Source organism: Mesoplodon densirostris, chromosome 13 (genome assembly GCF_025265405.1).
Source record: "Mesoplodon densirostris isolate mMesDen1 chromosome 13, mMesDen1 primary haplotype, whole genome shotgun sequence".
NCBI classification, from domain to species: domain Eukaryota; kingdom Metazoa; phylum Chordata; class Mammalia; order Artiodactyla; family Ziphiidae; genus Mesoplodon; species Mesoplodon densirostris.
In genome coordinates this window covers 52229757-52252192 of record NC_082673.1, presented here as the reverse complement: position 1 = coordinate 52252192, position 22436 = coordinate 52229757, and the positions used below count along the sequence as shown (strand labels likewise).

The 22436-nt window shown below is 42.5% G+C and overlaps 1 protein-coding gene across 1 annotated transcript in view; it reads left to right on the top strand.

Moving 5' to 3' along the window:
* Positions 1-22436, top strand: part of CDH17 (cadherin 17) — an 89693-nt gene that overhangs the window by 33070 nt on the left and 34187 nt on the right. The window contains exons 4-12 of the mRNA XM_060116026.1: positions 257-391; positions 1340-1478; positions 3630-3788; positions 3896-4095; positions 8351-8482; positions 8798-8948; positions 13895-14110; positions 17720-17796; positions 20211-20402. Of these exons, the coding sequence (XP_059972009.1) occupies positions 257-391; positions 1340-1478; positions 3630-3788; positions 3896-4095; positions 8351-8482; positions 8798-8948; positions 13895-14110; positions 17720-17796; positions 20211-20402 (1401 nt within the window). The remainder of the gene's footprint in view (positions 1-256; positions 392-1339; positions 1479-3629; positions 3789-3895; positions 4096-8350; positions 8483-8797; positions 8949-13894; positions 14111-17719; positions 17797-20210; positions 20403-22436) is intronic.

The following is a 22436-nucleotide window of genomic DNA, read 5'->3' as shown; positions in this document are numbered from 1 at the left end:
TAGCTACAATTTAAAGCATCTATTGGCTTTCATCAATATACTGAATTATGTCACACATTGTTTCTTGAGGAAAATGTATTTTGAATGTACATAGCTAACGTTCAAGCAGACTTTTAGAATGTATCACTTTAAAAGCTTAGAATTTCTTATTTTAGTGATTGTACAAATGAAAATGTTACCTGAAATTGGTGACTTACTACAAATTCTACAACATTGTTTTTCCTTACAACCTAATCTAATGTTTGCTTTTTCCCAGTTTAAGGCCAGTCCTCTTGCTGTGACTTTCAATCTAACTGGGGAGACAGATGACATATTTCAGATACAACCAGATGGACTTCTGTATCACAACAAAGCCCTGGACAGGGAAAGAAGAGCTGTTCACAAACTCCAGGTGAACTGAGACCAGACAAAGGACACAAACTCTAATCTCTCTGAGCACTCTTTGTCCTGGAAGTATCAGTGGCACCTTCTTCCCTAGCACAGAATCCTGTTTCAGCTCTCCTGACACTAATGACATGCTTGCAAATCTCATTTGTCTTTTTTTATTTTATTTTATTTTTTTAACAACTAGAGAGGCATGTGGCAAAGGTATCCTCTTTTTTAGGCTTTTTGACCAGAGTAACCCAATTTATATTGCTAAGGCTCTTAGATGGCATTACTCATCAAAATGAGTGGAAACCTGGATGGCACCTGGATCAAAATGATGGCACCTGGATCAATACTAGCCAGTACTTCTCTGATATTTCACTGGTGTCTGCCTATGGCTGTTGGGAGGGCTCTGGACCCACAAAGAAGGCAGCACTAGTACTAGGTGGAGCTCCTTTGGGCCTTGCAAGAAGCAGAAGTAATCAATGACCAAAGTCAGAGGCTGCCTAGAGAGACCCTTCTCTCTCTCTTTCCCCCTTAGTTTTCATGGTTTGTATCTCTGTCTGAATGATAGAGAGCTAATTGTGGGGAAAAGAGCAAAAGCCAAAACTTTCTGTTTAAATTTTACTACTGGCTCTGCAGATCAACCACTAAAATGCCTCTGTAACAGGACATATTTTCATACCTCAAGGGTCAAAGTGTTCTTATTTTACTGATTCCAGCTATTTAGAAAAAAAGCATGTCCAGTGTCCAGCAAACCCCACTGCTGGAAAAACACAGTCATGATTAGATTGGTTTAACTGATAGGGCCTCTATTTTAGCAGCTCCCAATTTGGGCTCTTATGGGTGTCTTTCTCTCCTGTAGTGACCAGGTTATTGGTTATTTGGGCTCTAATTTCTTTCAAGTGACTTTTGAGTGTGTGATATGAGGTCCAGACTCACCAAGGAGGTTTCCTTTTCCTGTCAACATCAGGTCTCAGCCCTGGATGTTCATGGCAATACAGTGGAGGGCCCAGTCCCCATCACCATAGAAGTGAAGGACATCAACGACAATCGACCTGTGTTTCTCCAGCCAAAGTATGAAGGCTCAGTAAGGCAGAATTCTCGCCCAGGTAATAGGCAGGAGCCTGGAGATATCTGTGGAAAGATGGAAGTGTAACAGGCAGAGGGGCAGATTTGTGTGGCTAAGATGTGTAACTATCATTCATTAAGTACTTGCCATCTTATTTAAATTTTATTTATCTTATTTAAACTTCACAGCAATCCTCTGGGAGTTGTTTTATTATTCCCATTGCTCTAGGACACAACTTCTCAATGTTGGCACTATTGACCTCTTGGGACTGATAATTCTTTTTTTGTTAAGGGCTGTTCTGTGCATTATAGGATGTTAGGCAGCATCCCTGACATCTATCAAGGCACCAGATGCCAGGAGCAACACTTCCCTTCCAAATTGTGACAGCAGAGATGTCTTTAGACATCGCCAAATGTCCCCTGGGGGGCAAAATCACCCCTAGTTAAGAATCACCATTTTAGGGTGAGAATTTAGAACACCTTACAGCTTTAGAACACTCTAGAAAACTCTGGAAAGGTAAGCTTACTCTCCCACATCCTCCCAGAAATCTACATTCTCATGGTCACTGCTGGCTTCCAGTTCTTTTTCTTCTCTGACTTCAGCTCCTAGCTATGGCTCATCCTTTCACTCTTTTCCTTTTCATTTCTACAAAAGCCCCTCATCAAAGCATAGGTGTGTGTGGCAGGCTTTACTGAAGATTTAGATGAATGAAGGAGCATCATGTCATAACAGTGCACAAAATAAACATGAATATTAGACTGTGAGTTCTCAGAAAGACTTTTGGCCATTTCCATCAACTCACTGTCAAGCTTCCCTCTGTGTCACTTAATCGCTATCTCTCACTCTTCAATGCCCACTTCCAATAACTCAGGAAGAATATTCCTTCCACTTTATTATGTGGAGCAATTGCACGTGTCTCTGTCCCTGAGGTTGCATACCAAAGGCTCACCACTAAACTCTGCCAAGTAATAATCTTCCAGGTCTTATTCTTTACCAATAGGGTTTTCTAATTCAGTGATTCTCAAACTTTTTGGTCTCAGGGCCCTTGTATTCTCATAAAAACTACTGTGGTCTCCAAGAAACTTTTGGTTATATCCAGTGGTGTGCTAGTAAATTTTTTTCTTTTTTTTTTTTGCGGCACGTGGGCCTCTCACTGTTGTGGCCTCTCCCATTGCAGAGCACAGGCTCCGGATGCGCAGGCTCAGTGGCCATGGCTCATGGGCCCAGCCGCTCTGCAGCATGTGGGATCCTCCCGGACCGGGGCACAAACCCGTGTCCCCTGCATCAGCAGGCAGACTCTCAACCACTGCGCCACCAGGGAAGCCCTGCTAGTAAATTTTAATAGCTTTTTAAATAGCTTTTTTTCTCTCTGGGGAGAAAAAAACCCTGATTTGTAGAATTTGTCAATTTCTGTGGTATAAGTACTCTCACCATAACCTAAGCTACATTAGCTCACAAAATTTCTGAAAATTCAACTATGTCTCACGAGTTGACTCCAATACGTCACTGCTTATATCTATCAATATTTATTGTATTTGAAATTAAAACTGAGAAATTAAAAAATATTTATTTAGTGATTGATTTAAAGTAATAAGCATATTTTAATAAAAATAACTATTTTCAAAGACAAAAGGAATGTTAAGAAGAATGGCATTGTTTTAATCTTTGCACATCTCTTTAATGTCTGGATTAATTGAGAACAGTTGGATTCTCATTTCTGTTTCTGCATTCATTTTGCTGCCATATGTTGTTTTGGTTGAAACATTTAAAGAAAAACTCTCCTTACACAGTGTTAATAGTGTAATAAAGCTTCAGATAACTGTGGATATTCTTTGATACTAGACCAAAACTCAACAAGTGGTGGTTTCTTAAATGCTAGTTGCAACGTAGAATCTGAAACCATATTAATGCCTTTTATGCTAAAATCCATCCAATTATGTTGTGATTTGAAAGGGTCTTTTACACATGTATGACCCTAAAAACAGTCTCAAAGACCTCTAGAGGTCCCTGGACCATACTTTAAGAAACCTCATCCTAGAGGAAAGGGGCAGAATAAAGAATTATTCCACCACTGATATGAATTATGGCACCTTCCTCCATTCTATTTCTGCCTCTTAGAAGGCAAATGTGTCTGTGGTTGGTTTGGGTTTCAATTAATATCTTTTTTTTCTGGGTACATTTTGTTAAACAGGAAAGCCCTTTATGTATGTCAATGCTACAGACTTGGATGATCCAGCCACACCCAATGGCCAGCTTATTTATCAAATTATCATGCAGCTTCCCAATGTCAACAATGTCATGTACTTTCAGATCAACAACAAAACGGGGGCAATTTCACTTACTCTAAAAGGTAAGTTAAGTGATGCCCTCATATGACTCTCTGAGGCAGTAAAAAGGACCTAGATCTGTATCTCCTTCAGAGACATTTCCTTTTCTTTTCTCTCCTACTTCCCATAGGATCCCAGGAACTGGATCCTTTGAAGAATCCTTCCTACAATCTGGTGGTCTCAGTGAAGGATATGGGAGGCCAGGATGAGCATTCCTTTAGTGACAGCACATCTGTGGATATTACGGTGAAGGGGAATATTTGGAAAACACCAGAACCAGTGGAGATTGAAGAAAATTCAACTAATCCTCACCCCATTAAAATCACTCAGGTAGTGCCCAAGGAATGCCTAGAGCCTAGCCAGTCAATCAGCACTCACATTGTAGGGGGCCACCCTCATGGTCTTCACTGACATTTTTGCATAGCATCATTATGAAGCAAACTAAATAGACAAGGTCTCTGGCCCTAAGTCTCTGGAGTTTGTCATCATGGGTAAATTCTGGACTTTACAACTTGGATTCAGATATATATATATATGTGTATATATATATATATATATGTATATATATATATATATATATATATATGAGTTTTAAAAGAGAACTTCACTCACCTTCACCTTCCAAATAGATAATACTGTTGTTCCCTGTCAATAGTGTAGGATATAGCTGCCCTAGAGTGGGTTGTATATGGTACATGTGCATGATTCAAATTTGGGGCTGCAAATTATTTTTGAAAGGCTGTTTCTTATTCCTTTGGGAAAAATCTCTATGCGAAAGACTCAACCCATCACAGGCTGAGGAACAGAGATAAGACTGGTCAAGTGTAAAAGCTGAGTAGAGACCCTTTACCCTTGGAGCCCACCCCTGCCAACTCCATCTCTTGTGGGTACCTCTCCCCTCCATTCAAACCTTCCCCCGGTCCCACCTCTATGGCTGGTGTTCATCCTGAGCCCCCTCCTCTTTCTTTAGCTCCTGGAAATCTACTCTGGGGTTCACCCAGATCTGATCTTTTCTGGAAGATCAGGAAGTTTCTTGACACAAAAGCTGTGAGTTAGTGGGAGAGCACTGGATTTGGAAACAGATAAACTGTTACGAGCCCCAACTTCTCACCAATAAGATGGGGATAATAACAGATCTTTGGGTTGTTGTGGAAATTAATTAGTATCTGTGGAAGTGAATAAAAGGTATTAATGTTGTGAAAGAGTTGTAGTCTGTCGTAGCCCTAATTTTTTTTAGATGACACTGTTGTTGTTAAGGGGTCCTGGAATGGCCTCTCCTACCATATCTATTGTCTAACTTAAAAGGATTTTTATTTATTAAACGTTGAATTAATGAATTTCATCTTCAGAGGGAAAAAAAAAAGAATGAAAGCAAGAAATATTCTGCTTTACCAGCTAAGAAACTATGTCAGGACTCTTTACCGTGAGAATTTCAGATTGGGTTCCTTTACTAAAGTCTTCCTGTTTATTGTTTAGGTTACCTTCATAAGGATTTGTAAACGCTAAAAAGAACACATACACTTGTTTTCACTTAGGGCTGTCAAAGAAAAGAAAATCTAAAGAGCCACACCCAATACCTAGGCCTGGGGAAGGTACTTTGTGTGGCTTGAAACTGAAAAAGAGTGGAGGGGGACAGCTCAAGAGAGAAGAACTTAGGCTGAATTTTTAGGGCATAAAAGGAGCTCGCTTACAACTAAGAACATGGTCTTTGGCTTGGACAGAGGGTGTGCTTAAACAACTAGAAAGGGATACCCTTCACAAGCTGGTTTGAGAGAATAGTTTAGTGTGGAAATTTCAAAAGGCTGTAAGACTATAAGCAAGTCACTTACATTTTTGTGCCCTAGTTTCCCCATTCATAAGGTGGGGATAGCAATAGTCTCTACCTCATGGGGCTGTTTGAGGATTTAATGAGATAACATATAAAAGTGTTTAGAATTATGTCTGGAATGGGGTAAAACCCTCACAACGTGTTGTTGTTAGTAGTAGACTATCAGATAGGCCAGGCTCTGTCTGTAGCAAGTAGACAGGTCTTACTATTGAGTTTACTGATTTTTTTTTCAAATATCTTTATTGGAGTATAATTGCTTTACAATGTTGTGGTAGTTTCTGCTGTATAACAAAGTGGATCAGTTATATACACTTATATCCCCATATCCCCTCCCTCTTATACCTCCCTCCCACCCTCCCTATCCCACCCTTCTACCTGGTCACAGAGCACCAAGCTGATCTCCCTGTGCTATGCAGCTGCTTCCCACTAGCTGTCTATTTTACATTTGGTAGTATACATAAGTCCATGCTACTCTCTCACTTCATCCCAGCTTACCCTTCCCCCTCCCCGTGTCCTCAAGTCCATTCTCTATGTCTGCGTCTTTATTCCTGTCCTGCCCCTAGGTTCATCAGAACCATTTTTTTTTTAGATTCCATATACATGTGTTAGCATATGGGATTTGTTTTACTCTTTCTGACTTACTTCACTCTGTATGACAGACTCTAGGTCCATCCACCTCTCTACAAATAACTCAATTTCATTTCTTTTTATGGCTGAGTAATATTCCATTGTATATATGTGCCACATCTTATTTATCCATTCATCTATCAATGGACACTTGGGTTGCTTCCATGTCCTGGCTATTGTAAATAGTGCTGCAATGAATATTGCGGTACATGTCTCTTTTTGAATTATGATTTTCTCAGGGTATATGCCCAGGAGTGGGATTGCTGGGTCATATGGTAGTTCTATTTTTAGTTTTTTAAGGAACCTACATACTGTTCTCCATAGTGGCTGTATCAATTTACATTCCCACCAACAATGCAGGAGGGCTCCCTTTTCACCACACCCTTTCCAGCATTTATTGTTTCTAGATTTTTTGATGATGACCATTCTGACCGGTGTGATGTGATATGTCATTGTGGTTTTTTTTTTAATTTTTATTTATTTATTTATTTTTTGCGGTACGCGGGCCTCTCACTGCTGTGGCCTCTCCCGTTGTAGAGCACAGGCTCAGGACGCGCAGGCTCAGCGGCCATGGCTCACGGGCCCAGCCGCTCCGCGGCATGTGGGATCCTCCCAGACGGGGGCACGAACCCATGTCCCCTGCATCGGCAGGCGGACTCTCAACCACTGCGCCACCAGGGAAGCCCGTCATTGTGGTTTTGATTTGCATTTCTCTACTGATTAGTGATGTTGAGCATCCTTTCATGTGTTTGTTGGCAATCAGTATGTCTTCTTTGGAGAAATGTCTATTTAGGTCTTCTGCCCATTTTTGGATTGGGTTGTTTTTTTTTTTTGATATTGAGCTGCATGAGCTGCTTGTATATTTTGGAGATCAATCCTTTGTCAGTTGCTTGGTTTGCAATATTTTCTCCCATTCTGAGGGTTGTCTTTTTGTCTTGTTTATGGTTTCCTTTCCCATTTGTTTATTTTTGTTTTTATTTCCATTTCTCTAGGAGGTGGGTCAAAAAGGATTTTGCTGTGATTTATGTCATAGAGTATTCTGCCTATGTTTTCCTCTAAGAGTTTTATAGTGTCTGGCCTTACATTTAGGTCTTTAATCCACTTCTGGTTTATTTTTGTGTATGGTGTTAGGAAGTGTTCTAATTTAATTCTTTTACGTGTAGTTGTCCAGTTTTCCCAGCACTACTTTATTGATTTTTTTTGCCAAGTTGTTTACAAAACAACTCTAGGAGTTGGCAAATATTCTTTGTTTTAAAAAAGTAATTAATTAGTTAATTTATTTCTTTTTGGCTGTGTTGGGTCTTTGTTGCTGCACACAGGCTTTTCTCTAGTGAGCGGGGGCTGCTCTTCGTTGCGGTGCGTGGGCTTCATGTTGCGGTGGCTTCTCTTGTTGTGGAGCATGGGCTCTAGGCACGTGGGCTTCCGTAGTTGTGGCTCATGGGCTCTAGAGTGCAGGCTCAGTAGTTGTGGTATGTGAACTTAGTTGCTCTGCAGCATGTGGGATCTTCCCTCATCAGGGATCGGACCCGTGTCACCTGCATTGGCAGGCGGATTCTTAACCACTGCGCCACCAGGGAAGTCCGTTGGCAAATATTCTTATCCCTGAAGTCTTTAAGACTAAAGATTTAAGGGAGGAATGTTCTTTATTTACGTGTCATTTGTCTTGCTTAAATAATAGCATGGTGAAGAACTGAAAGTGTCTCATCGTCTTCACTGGTGAGTTCTGGGAGCTGGGAGCTTGTTGTCCATCGTGGCTTAGCGCTCAGATAATGCCGCTACTAAGTACATTTTGTTTCTTAAATTGGTGTTTCATGACATGAAGTCTTCACATTCGGACTTCCAAAAGAACAACCCACAAACTCTTTAGAGGGTTCACAAAGAATTGCTTTAGAGAAGAAAAATACCCCTATGTGCTTATTTGGAGTAATATAACTTAGTAAAAAGGAGAAAAAAGGGGAGGGATTATTTTAAGCTGAAAATGAAAAATGTAATTTAGTAGTTATAAGAAACCACAGACATCTAAACAAGGTTGTCAGAAATTTCAAATCGAGAACCAGAAAATTGTTTATTTCCTTTCCAGTTCTCTCTGTCTGGATGTACCTTTCCTAACATTCACTTTGGGCCCTGTAGGTGCGGTGGAATGATCCAGGTGCACTATATTCATTAGTGGAAAAGGAGAAGTCATCAAAATTCCCATTTTCAATCAACCAGGAAGGAGATATCTATGTGACTCAGCCCTTGGACCGAGAAGAAAAGGACGCAGTGAGTAAAATTAGGAGGAGTTTCACAGGTGATGAGATCCTGGGCCCATGGAAATCTGAGAGCAGAAACAATTTTACTTAACACCCAGCACCCCCACCAATATCCCCCAAACTGTTTTCTGAACCTCAGTGCATTATTGCTCTCAGAGACATGATAATACCCTCACAAATTCAGCCCATTTTATATATTCTCATTTCCCAATTCTAAGCGAATTGATGATAAGGGGATAAATGAAATAACATTGAAATAGTTGTTTTCTCTGCCTTTTAAAAGGGATGATGAAGGATTCATGTCTTAACTCTGATCTCATTGTAGTATGTTTTTTATGCGGCTGCAAGGGATGAGGATGGAAAACCACTCGCACTTCCATTGCAAATTAAAGTGAAAGTTAAAGACATTAATGATAATCCACCTACATGTCCATCTACAGTGACTGTACTTGAGGTCCAGGAGAATGAACAAATAGGTAAGAAACCGTGTATCTGTCCTCCCTATGTTAACTCTGTAATCCCTTTCTCCTCTTTGTCAGGTAAAAGGTGGGCAGGTAAACCTGATTGGGGATCAGTGGTCCATGCCCAGCACAGCATAGAGGTAGGATAGACTTTGGGACTCACGTAGGTACAGTACTAAATTTCAAGCAATATCTGGGAAGTGTTTTAAAATTGGAGATTTTACAACTGCTACCCCTACTCCTAGCACTGTTATTACCACTACTATTACTACTACTACTATCACCCTTACCAACCATTTACACCAGTATCCTGTATACATGTATTAGGTTATCTCTTTGCAAGATTTTTTTTTTTAGATTTTCATTTATTTATTTATTTATTTATTTATTTATTTATTGGCTGCGAGCAGGGGCTAGTCTTCGTTGCGGTGCGAGGGCTTTTCATTGCAGTGGCTTCTCTTGTTGTGGAGCACAGACTCTAGGCACGCAGGCTTCAGTAGTTGTGGCACATGGGCTTCAGTAGCTGTGGCTCATGGGCTCAAGGGTGCAGGCTTAGTAGTTGTGGCACACGGCCTTAGTTGCTCCACGGCATGTGGAATTTTCCCGGACCAGGGCTCGAACCCGTGTCCCCTGCATTGGCAGGTGGATTCTTTCTTTTTTTTTTTTAATAATTCATCTATTTTATTTATTTTTGGCTGCGTTGGGTCTCCGTTGGTGTGTGCGTGCCCTTTCCAGTTGTGGAGAGCTTGGGCCACTCTTCGTTGTGGTGCACATGCCTATTGTGGTGGCTTCTCTTGTTGCGGAGCACGGGCTCCAGGCTCACGGGCTTCAGTAGTTGTGGCACGCGGGCTCAGCAGTCGTGGCACAGGGGCTCAGTAGCTCCGCGGCACGTGGGATCCTCCTGGACCAGGGCCCGAAACTGCGTCTCCCGCATTGGCAGGCAGATTCTTAACCACTGCGCCACCAGGGAAGCCCCTGCAAGGTTTCTCCATAGATTCTTTTTTGCCTTCAACAAACTCAGTGACAGGTAAAATCCCATCAAACTTGCTAAATAATTTAAACAAACATTCACACCTAATGTCAGATATTCTGCAATTGACCCTTGATTGTCCCTCTCTAAGAAGCTGATAATAGCTCATGAGGCTGGAAGATGAAGTTCAAATCCTATCTGTTTTTGTCTTTTTGTTCTTGACCTGTTTTGTTTCCTTGTACTGTGCCAGGATAGCTTTAGTTTTGTACAGGGACGATTACTATTCGAGCACTGTGATTTCTGGGAGTTTTATGACTTTGCTGGATTTGGGACACCTATTGTCTATTACCCCTTTGTGTTGAGCCCATTGGCTGAGGAGGCTGGCATTGCCTGAAATGTTTTTGTCTGTTTTGTGTAAGTTTCAGGGCTTACAGGGTTAGCAGGCTCTCATGACTACCATTCCCAGGGCTTGGCTGCCCTTGTAGGCAGATCCTCACCTGCCTCATGGGCATTCTCATCATTTTCTTTTGATCTCTTTACTCTTCTTGCCACACACTTTCCACACAGTGGGTGCTGTCTTGGTGGCTTGGTGGACACTGCTCACATGGCTTGCTTGCTCAATGCTCACTTTTTTTCCTTCTTGCTGTCAAAAGTCATATGTAGGCTATCTATTGTCAGTGTGTTCTGCTTAGGCCTTCTCTTTTTCATTTATTCCAGTTATTCTTACAACAGGAAGTATTAAATGACAGTTTGAAGGATTTCAGTTAATTTTAAGGAGGAATCTTCTAAGGTGACAGTGGAGTAACAATGAAATGTGTGACAATAGCCAAGAAGCACTTATGGCATCACCCTTTTTGAAAATATGGGATGGTCTGTGATGCTGAATGAAGGCAGAAGACCTTTGAAGACCTTTGTAGATGATACCTCAAGTCTCTTTGCACAGGGCCTAACATTTAGTGTATTAGTCATCTATATTGCATAACAAATTGTCCCAAAATTTAGCAGCTTAAAACAGCAAACATTTATTATCTCACAGTTTCTGTGAGCCAGGAATCTGGATATGGAGTGCATGCCTTTGATTCAGAATCTGGATGTGAGGTGAGTGCCGTTGATTCAGATAGAGAGAGAAAGAGAAAGGGAGAGAGCTCAAAAAATGACAAGTAAGATGAAAGTCAGTTTTCTTATAACTAATCTTGGAAGTAACATTCCATAACTTTTGCCATATTCTTAGAAATGAGTCACTAGGCCCAGTTCTTACTCAAAAGGAGGAGGTTACACCAAGACATCAATATCAGGGTTGGGGGGATTGCTGGGAGCCACCGTAGAGGCTGCCTGCCTTATTTGGGAGGAGGACAGTACCAGTTTTCTGAAGCTGCTGAGGATGTCATTGTTGGTAAAACAAATTGTTCAGGGATGCAGCATGCTCTTTGCATCTCCAAAAGTGAGAATTCATTTTGTAACAATATTTCATAAAGTCTTGAATTGTGGACTTAATGGACCAGGAATTCTTATAAATCAACACAGATTGAGTCTATTCCCTATATGTAGCCCAAAGGGGTACAAAAAATGTCCCTGCCTTTTGGGGGCTTACTGTCTAGCTCAATAAAATACTCAATTATTCCTTAGTATATTTATATTCTCCTGTTTGGTGTCTTATATTGGCCAGAATCTTGTGGGACTCATGTCCCCAAGTCTCAGCAATGACAACATTAATTCTGAAATCCCACCTGCTACCAAGACCTTTGTGTTCATACAGGAACTTTATCCTCTCGTAAAAGCCCCACCTCCCTAAAGTATTTCTGAGTGCCCCAAGAGTTGCTGTATGAACCTCTGAATCAATTTGGGCTGCCAGTTGTTCCTGGCCATTGTCACTCAGGGAATTGGCACTTCTTTGACTCCTGGCTCATTCATAAGTTCTCTGCTCCCACTGAGTGGCGTCTCCTACTGGAATTTCCCTGTCACTGATGTCAACAGTCTTCACGGTGCCTCTGACAGCTGGAGGTTTCCTCCATGGTGAGATAAGGACAGTGTCCTGTGTGGTATGCTCGCTTGCCGGGGGAAAGGTCCAGAGCAGGGCTGCTCAGACACCAAACAGTCACAGAAGTTAACAAGACACTGTTTCATTCCAACACACAGATGCTTTTCTTACAAGGGCAGATGCATGTTCCAAAGGTGACTCGGTTGTTTGTGAAAGCAGAAATGGCAGCAGCTGCAACACTAGATACGTGTTCTCTTCTGCTACCCATGTTGCCCCTCCTCCCCAGCCCATGAGACACGTCTGCACGTGCCAGCTCCATTATAGACATAACATAGGTAATTCCATTCCTCCCCTCACAAACCCTCCAAATCTCCCTGTAAATCAGTAGATGCAAAGTAACATGGGGGAGGGGATGAAACCGACCTCCACAAGTGGGGAATACATATTCAACTTTTAGCCCTCACATGGGATTCTGGCTGTGTGTAGAGAAACCCACAATTCCCATTTCACAGAGCAAGATGACCCAGCACCTATCAGAACTCACCCAGACCTGGGTGGAGCACTGCGTCAGAGCCGGACTTCTGGAACTCCCTGGACTGAGACGTCAACAGAAATAAAACTTAGAACCATAAACTGCAGCAAGGCAGAGACGGTCCCTGCTCTCTGTCCCGTGCCTGTGTTTATCTTTGGGGTGGAGTCAGTCTCTGCCATTTTTCCAGAAAGTTACTAAGAAGTAACCATGGTTGGCTTGTCCTTGTTTAGTTTTACCATTTGCCTTGTGTATTAGTGTCTGAGGGTGGCCGTAACAAATTACCACAGACTTGGTGACTTAAAACAACAGAAATTTATTTGCTAAGAGTTCTGGAGACTAGAAGTCTGAAATCAAGGTGCCAGCTAGGGGGGAATTCTTCCTTGCCTCTTCTGGCTTCTTGTGGATCCTTGGCTGCTTGTGGCAGCATCGCTGCAGTCTCTGTGCTCTCTTCACATTGCCTCCTCCTCCTCCGTGGGCGTCTGTGGCTTCTCTTCCTCTTATAAGAAACCCCGTCACTCGATTTAGGGCCCACTCCAAATCCAAGATGAGGGACTTCCCTGGTGGTGTAGTGGTTAAGAATCCGCCTGCCAATGCAGGGGACACAGGTTCGATCCCTGGTCCGGGGAGATCCCACATGCCGCGGAGCAATTAAGCTGAGTGCCACAACTACTGAGCTTGTGCTCTAGAGCCCGCAAACCACAACTACTGAGCCTGTGTGCCATAACTATTGAAGCCCGTGTGCCTAGAACCTGTGCCACTGCAACAAGTGAAGCCACTGCAATGAGAAGCCCACACACTGCAACGAAGAGTAGCCCCCCCTTGCCACAACTAGAGGAAGCCCGTGCACAACAAGAAGACCCAACATAGCCAAAAGTAAATTTTTAAAAAAAGCAAATCCAGGATGATTTCATCTCAAGATCCTGAATTGTGTCATCCCAAAATTCAATGGTGAAGTCCTAACCTCCAGCACCTCAAAGGGTGACTATTATTTAGAGATAGGGTCTTTAAAGAGGTAATTAAGTTAAAATGATGTCATTAGTGTGGGCCTTAAGCCAATATGACTGGTGTCCTTCTAAGAAGAAAAAATCTGGACAGATACAAGTACGGGGGAAGACCATGTGAAAACACATACACCAGACAGCTATCTACAAGCCAAGGAGAAAGGTCTCAGAAGAAATCAACCCTGATGACACCTTGATCTCAGACCTCTAGTGTCCAGAAACTGTGAGAAAGTAAGTTTCTGTTGTTAAAGCCATCCAGTTTGTGGTACTTTGTTATGGTGCCCCTAGCAGACTACAACACTTCTCCACACACTGCACTACTGAAAGGGTTAGAAGAACCAACATCGATCTAAGAACTTTAGTCTGCTACTCAAAGTTACTTCCAGTGCTTTCTAGGAACCTGATTCTTCAGTGAAATCATTTTTTAATAGAGTAAAAAGAGCCTATAATGGATGGGTTTCCTTCTTTTCTTCTCTACAGGGAGCAGTATTGGAACACTTATTGCTCATGATATGGATGAAGAAAACACTATCAACAGTGCTTTAGGATACAGAATTGTGGATCAAACCCCCAAAGTTCCTAGAGATGGACTCTTCCTGGTCCAAAGCTACTCAGGAATGTTCCAGTTAGCTGTGCAGTCCTTGCGGAAGCGAGACACTCCGCAGTACAACTTGACGGTAGAGGTGTTTGACAAAGGTTAGTATCACCTTCACTGTGTCAAGAGTGGTAACGCTTGTTTTCTTTCTAGTTGTGATTTGTTAGGCTGCTCTAATGCCTGGGTGTCTTACAGAAGGATGCTGTTCAAGAGTTCTTGCTTCCTATGTAACACACAGAACAGAGGCAGCAGGTCCAACATGGTAACGGCCAGAGCTGCAGCTTAGGCAACGTTATTATGTTGGTTCCCTGAGAAGAAGATGCCCAAGAGGGGATTAAATACATAAGGATTTTATCAGGGGAATTGCCTATGAGAAAAAATGGAGAGGGATACAGAGAAGGCTGGGAGAGCCATCAGACCTCAATAAAAGCTGGACGCTGAGTGAAGGAGAGAAGGAAGGACAGTGGTGGGAGTACCATAGACCACTAAGCAGTCAAAGGGAAGCTCAGCAAGGTCATTAGGGGTCCAAAGTTGGCCGTGGAAGGAGTCTGTGATCCCCAAAACAGGCCTACCTTAGCCTGCCGGCCTTACTCTGTCACTGACTTGGGGCAGCCAATGGGAAGCAAGGCCTTGGTGCAAATGCGGTGATGGGTTTCAGAGCAAGGCGGCGTGTTGTCAGTTAAGATCCCTGGTGTTGGGGGTTGGCAAGGCACGTTGTCATGGCCACCATGGTCACAAACAAGAAAATTTGTTGTATTTCTCAAGTCTCCCTTTCAGACTCAAAGGATTCTACTGTATGGCAGTGAAGGAAAAATGTATCATTTGGGAAGTCTTGTCTTCTTATATTAGCTTCTAGGTGGCCATTTGACGATATCTGGAGATATTCTTCCTTAACGCCTTATACAATTTCAAAACAAGTGGTTTTTAATCTTTGTTAAGTCATGAGACCCTTTGAGAATCTGATGGAAACTATGAATTCCTCAACAAATGTACACATTATCAACAAATTGCACAGACACACAAACTTACATGAACTCAGGGACAGGCTTAGTTGAAGATCATTAATACTCCTAGGTTAAGAATCTTTCTTTAACTGGCACTGAATCTTACATTACCAAATAGTTCAGTAATTGTTATGCTACGAGAGAGAGATTACACAGGTGTGCTGAAGTAAAGAGCACCATTTCCATACTGTGCTTGACATTTTGTTTTTCATTACACAGTTGCTGAGATACTGAAGAGAGCTGGGGTTTAGCAGGCCCCCGAAGCAGAATGTTTGAGACATAGTGATTAGGCAAATATTGAGGGCCTAACATAATGTCTAGCATTATGTTAAGAGGTACAACAGAAGTGGGTATAATAAATCATCCCTGTCCATGATGAGCCAACAATCTCACACCATTAGGCAGCCATTCTTTCAGCAGTTATTGAGCATTTACCGTGATTGAGGCACCATTCAAGTTACTGGGGATACACAAATGAATAAGACCCAGTGTCTGTCCTCAAGGAGCATTTGTGGTAGAGGAGATGGACATGTGAATAAATAAATTGTAAGAAATATGTACAAGGTAGCCCATGAAGGCAATGAGTGACTCAGTGGAGAGGTAGAGAGCTGATAAAGCTTTCTGGAAGAGGTGTCATTGATCTGAACTTTGATGGATGAATATGACAAGTTACAAAACAGTGTAAAGGCTTACAGAGGAGAAGAAAGCCCATGTGAAAATGCATGGGGACCTGAAGCAGTTTGAGGCTGCAAGAGCATCAGATTACAAATTGTCTATGTACCTGAGTACATCTGTAGACTGTATGGACCAGATTATACAGTATATTTATATATAACTATGTATGTCTATTGATGGAGTTAAACATCCAGTTGCGTACTATAGAAAATTAGACTGGTAGGCTGTAATTAACATAGTTTTACCTAAAATCAGGGAAGGTCTGTTAACCAGGAGGTCCACTGCTGGCCCAAATAAGGCTTGTGCAGAGCAGGGAGCTGGTGAGTTCAGGCCCTGGGACCTCCTGAAATCTTCAGCCATTCTTGCTGTCTACAAATATTCTGGGGACTGGACCCAACTTGAGTTAACATCCACTTATTTGTAACACTGTTATTATTAGATTACATGCCTGGCTTTGTGTCCAGTGCATCGAGCACAAGCTTTAGAGCTAGGCTGTGTGAGTATAGTTGTCAGGATCCCAGCAGGAAACAGACAGCCCCCTCAAAAGAAGTAACAAAAAAGTGTTTAGAGAGGGGATTATTTGTAAAGGCTGGGGGTAGGGGTTATGGGAAACCAACAGGGGGTGTGAAGCACAATGGCAGCCTTTCTTACCGGAAGGTGAGAAGGGATGAGGGAAGGTAACATTACCTGAAGGAGCAAGGCCTGTTCCCATGACTATAGAAGAGGCTGCTGGCAGTGCGGAACTAGACCCTGACCCTGTTCCTCCTGCCCTTCCTTAGATCTCCTGCCAGTGCTCCCACTGGTGGAAACCAAATTCTACCCAGAGGGCCAGGATGCCCACTGATGCAGTTCCTAAGGTCAACCTCTGGGGCACAAAGCAGGGTGAAGGGTGGAGAGTGGACAGAGAGGGAAAAGGAACGCATGGATTTGAATTCTGGCTTGACCACTAGTTAGTTGTATGACCTTGGTCAAGCCACCAACTTCTCTATCCCTTGGCTTCCTCATTTGTGAACTCAATGAGAATGATAATTGTACCTACATCACGGAGTTAGAATGAAGATGAAATGAGTCATGCAAGCAAAGCACTTAATATGGTGCCTGGTACATAGAGAGTGCTAACAATGTCAGTTAGGACGAGAACCTTGGCTCTGTTGCAATCTACATTTTCTAGATAAACTGACTGCTACACAGAGATTTTGAGTGACATTCCCAAGCTCTCACACGTCTGGTAAGTGGCAGAGACAGAATTTGAACAGTGAGGTTCCAAAGCCCAGAGTCTTAGCCCTTGTATAATACACTACTTCATAGCTAGAACAATGGAAACCCCAACAGAAAACCTATCATGTTGGTTCTCACTGTGGATATTTCCCTGGGGACCCCATCTCCACCTGTACTCCATGCTCATCTTGGACCTAGGTTGAACCTGCTGTCTCTGACTAGGTCTCTGAATTGTCAAACCCACCCCTCAAAGCCTATGCCATCTCCCGGAGTTCTGTGAGCTACCTCTGCCTCTGTAGGCTGGACAGCCAGGCTTTTTGAAGGGGGATAATTGTACCTTTCCTCCCTCACTTGGGCCTTCCCTTTGGTGGGGGGCAGAAGGGATACAGGACAGTAAGTGCTGGAAGTGTTCAGGGTAGGAAAGACAACCCTCTGGGATGCTCAAAGAAGTCTTTCTAGAAGGATAGTTTTGTACTGGGCTTTGAAGGCTACATAAATTTCACTAGCCAGAAAAGAGAGGCTGCTTCACAGACAAGAAGCCATCTTGCTCAGGGGCAAGTCTTACTGAGGAGGGGGCAGGTAGAGGGAGTGGGAAGCCCAGGGGAGCCTCTCGTGGGGTTTTCTGCAGCACTTGGTGACCTGCTCATGGGTGCAGGTGGGGAGCAGAGAATCCCCTCACCACACAAATCGCATGTCAGTAGTAAAATTGTGGCTATGGCCATCACTTTACTTGCCAACTGTTTTTCTTGCAGATTTCTAATTTTAATGTATGATTTTCAGTGAAAATTTTTGTGATATGACTTTGATTTTCAGATTTCAAGACCCTCTGCTTTGTGCAGATCAACATTATTGATATCAATAATCAGATCCCCATCTTTGAAAAATCAGACGTGAGTAGTTTTCAGCTTGCTTTTTCTTTACTTTGTTCATATTACCTGACGCCTACTTCTGGAATAAAGACACAAACAGTAGTTAGGGAAAATGCCAGACTTAATATCTTAGTCAATGCACTGGTACCAAACTCAAACATCATCTTCAGTGGAAATCTCCAAGGAACAGTAACATTCACTGTTATAGTATCTGGGAGCATCTGGTTTTTTTTATTAAAAACTTTTGCCAACAGCTCATTTATTTCAAGGACTGCTTGGAAGCTACAACCACAATCTTTGTCCAATTGAAAGGAGTTGAGTGGCTGCTTGCAGTTTGTCATTATATATTTTGTGTGTAGCAGGACAATAAATAGATTACTGCTAAGTCTCAAACAAGCAAGTATAGTCAGAATTTAAAATTTTGGATATTGGCAATTTAAACTCATTTTGTAATTATTGGATAAGAGAAAAGGGGAAGAAAAAACTAATCTCTGGTTTATGCCAAAAAATGTGCCTAAGACATCTGCAAGAATTAGAATTGGGAAAAAAGAGCAGGAGAAAAAAGATCAGTTGAGTATATCAAGAAGAATTCAAGTTAACTTATTATTAATGTGGGGGCAATTTGATCGTTGCTTCCCTTAAAATGGATGCCTCTATTTATTTATTCTGGAGAAGTGAGAAGCTCTTTTGGCTAGATTGTTATGTTGTGTTTTTTTTTGCGGTACGCGGCCCTCTCACTGTCGTGGCCTCTCCCGTTGCGGAGCACAGGCTCCGGACGCGCAGGCTCAGCGGTCATGGCTCACGGGCCCAGCTGCTCCATGGCACGTGGGATCTTCCCGGACCGGGGCACGAACCTGTGTCCCCTGCATCGGCAGGCGGACTCTCAACCACTGCGCCACCTGGCAAGCCTAGATTGTTATGTTTGAAGTCAGTTTATGAGGCGGCCCAGAGCCTTGTGATGATGTTCATAAATCACAATAGGGATAAGGCAGTGACAAAGAACAGGAATTGATTTATGGGAGGGTTTGAGGAGGCAAAAAGTGTGACAATATAACTTGTATAGTAGGCACTGAGGTTAAGCAACTGTGAGACTAAGGGCCCATTTCTACCCTGCCTCCATCCTCTTGGACGTTTGATCCTTTCTGTGTGTTGTAGTTTCCTTGCATTACATCTAGACAGTGTTTTTAGATTGAGGGTAAGAGTCCTGCTTTGGGAATCTCAGAGCTTGGAAAGGCAAACTGGGCCTTAGAAAGGTGAGTCCACTTCTTTCATTGTCGTGGTCCTTTCCTGGACCCTACCTGTTACCATCTTCATGATCATCATGCCAAGAGACATGATCTGGGGGATTTTCAGCAGAGGAGTGAGAGATGGTCTAGGTCAGTGTTAATTAAGAGCACCTGCTTTGGAGTTGGACAAACATTGGTTTGAATCCCAATTCTGTGACCAGCTAGCTGTGTGGTCTTGGGGGGGTTTTACCTCTCCAGTTTTTTGCTCCTCTGTCAAATGGAGATGATAATATAGCTACTCAGTAGGGTGCTTTGTTTTTTTTGGTTTTTTGTGGGGTTTTTTTTTGTGGTACGCGGGCCTCTCACTGTTGTGGCCTCTCCCATTGCGGAGCACAGGCTCCGGACGCGCAGGCTCAGCGGCCATGGCTCACGGGCTTAGTTGCTCCACGGCATGTGGGATCTTCCCGGACTGGGGCACGAACCCGTGTCCCCTGCATCGGCAGGCGACTCTCAACCACTGCACCACCAGGGAAGCCCAGGTGCTTTGTTTCGTTGCTTATCTTTATTGAGCACTTATTATGTGCTAGGCATTCAGGGATTTTATATGCATCGTCTCTGTAAATCACCACAGCACACATGAAGTAGGTTCTGTTATTATTATTATTATTATCATCATCATCATCTCCAAGGACAGATGATGAACCTGAGACTTTAAAAAATTAGATAACTTATTTCAGTTCACCCAGGTCATAAGTGACAAGCCTAGGATTCATACCCAGACCATTTGACTCTGAAGTTCAGGCTCTTAACCACTATTCCCTGATTGATTTAAGAATTAATTAAAAAATGTAAAGTGCCTGCCACATTGTAGGTACGCAATACATAGTAGCTATCTATTTGTCTCAACTATAATGATAATTACAGTTATTCAACATATTGGATGTGAGTGGAGGGATATGTTTTAGAATCCTAAGAGTAGATCTCTGAGATGTTGTGTTTCCTGGTACAATGGATGTCAGTCTACAAGTATGACTGATGTCAAAATCAAATGTAACCCACTCATTGATAGAAAAAAACATGCTTGGTAAGTATGGATGCAAACTGTGACTTGTGTCCATTCTGAAACCAAGGAGACAAGTTTGCCCTTTGACAATTGTACTCGATGACAATGGACATTCTCATTGTTTCCTTCTCCTGTTTCCTTCTTAGTATGGAAACCTAACTCTCTCTGAAGATATAGCCATTGGAACTGTCATCTTAACCATCCAGGCCACCGATGCTGATGAACCATATACGGGAAGTTCTAAAATCCTGTACCGAATTACACAGGGAGACAGTGAGGGATGTTTGGAGATTGAAACAGATCCCGAAACCAATACTGGATATGTGAAGGTTAAAAAGGTAAATAGCACATTGAACGGAATTTGTCTTTTTCAAAGGTTAATTTACTTAGGACGATTCAAGGACCTATAAGCAGAGGTGACATATTAGCAGTGACCTCTCAGGTGTGTGATGGACTCCTGGAACACTCTCAGTTATTCCTGTCCTCCCAAAAGACAGAAGGTGGGATTCTTGTTCTGGGTCTGTCACTAACTGACCAAGTAGCCTTTGCAGAGTGAGGTAGGATTGACATATAAAATATATAAACTACAAGATAGAAAATTTTTTAGTATAAGTATGTCCCATGAAATACTTGGGAAATACTTATACTAAAAAATTGCTTGTTGTTTACCTGAAATTCCAATATAACCAGTTGTTCTATATTTTTATTTGCTAAATCATGGGCAAGGTGGTGCTCCGGGCTTTACTTCTCTCTTTGCAAATGTGGGGTATTAGACTAGATGAACCCTGTGAGCCCTTTAGGCTGTAGACTCTTTATTCTAATGGGCCAGCCATTGGCTCCTCTTTAATAATGACTGGAAATTGGTTGATCTCCTTTAATAGACAAGTTTTAATAAACAAGTCTAGTCTTTCATGGCTTTTTCCCTGCCTACCCCTTACTTTCATCTTTTATGGTATTGCTGAGTCCACTGGCTCTTGCTTCGTCTCTCCCTTTTTAAGGACTGGGTAGTCTAGAGCCAAAATCTTGATTACCATGATACTTGCTTTTTAATAGAGGGTCTTCCCATCCTTCCCTCAATCTACTCCCATCCCCCACTGTGTACAGCTGAAGTTTGACCCTTTCCTCCATGGCTGCGTCATTTATGCTTTAGAGCATGTAAACCGTTTGCCAGATGACTCAATGGGAAGAGCACTTGTCATCCAATGTAGTTAGAATTAAAAGGGGTCAGAGTTACAGCAATAGAGACTTTGCAGACATGGTTGAATGCTGAAGGTTGGTAGGGCAGTGTGTTGGAGGCTGCAAAAGAAAGCTCTGGAGGAAAGTTTTGACCCAGAATAAAGGAAAGCTGAAGTAGAGGCTTAAAATGAAGACAAAATAGAATAATTTCACAGAAAATGGATAGAAGCACAGGGAGAAAAGTGCTAATGCCGAAGGAAGCCCTGGGGCAGAATCTCAGAAGTCTGATACCATTATGACTATATAACCTACTTCTGACAAAGGGCCTCGCTGGGTTTTAGCTGCGAGGTTTTTGTGTGGACCGACTCAAGACACTAGTATTTTGTGTGAGTCTGACATTTGGAAAAGGTGCCATAACATCTTCCCCCTCTATTCATGGCTGCCTACATGGAGACAAAGAACCCAGAAGGAAAGGCCAATTTTCAGAGTTTGCAGTGGGTGGTCCAGGCAACATACGTGATCTTTTGCAGGAGGTAGGGACAGATAACTTCTATTCTTCCACAGGCCCAGAGCTCTCTAGGCATCTAAGAGAAGATAAAGCCCTGTCCATCTCAGTATGAATGAGTCCCACATGTCAGTAATTTTTCATGGTGGCTTGTTGTGAATCAACTTAAGTTAATTGGACCATTTGTGGCTAAAGGGCACCTATAGGGAAAAATTGGTAACCTTGATGATTAGCAGTAAGTGAGGGCTGTAAGTATCCTCCCACATGCTCTTGACATGAGGAGGTTTGTTACAGTACAGCAGGCCTCTGGCCAAAATCTTTGTCACATCCTTGTTTTGTTTGTGGTTATATTCCAAGCTTCCAGAATATTGCCTGGCACATAGTGGAGGTTCAATAAACATTGGTTGCATTGAATAAATAATTGAATTCTGTGCCATGTACAATTAATAACAAGCAGGGACAAAAATCATCATCCAACTTGTGCTTTAGGCTTGTGATGTCCCAGCTCTCTGTCCCTCAGGCACTGTGGGCACAGTACTCTAGTGAGAGGATTCATCTGACTGTCCACAGAAAAGGTGTTGATACACACAACAGAACTGGCGTCCTGGAACTATGAAGGGTACAAGCTGCTAGACTAGCCAGATGCTACACTCTTGTTCATCTAATGACCAAGAGATATACTATATTTTTA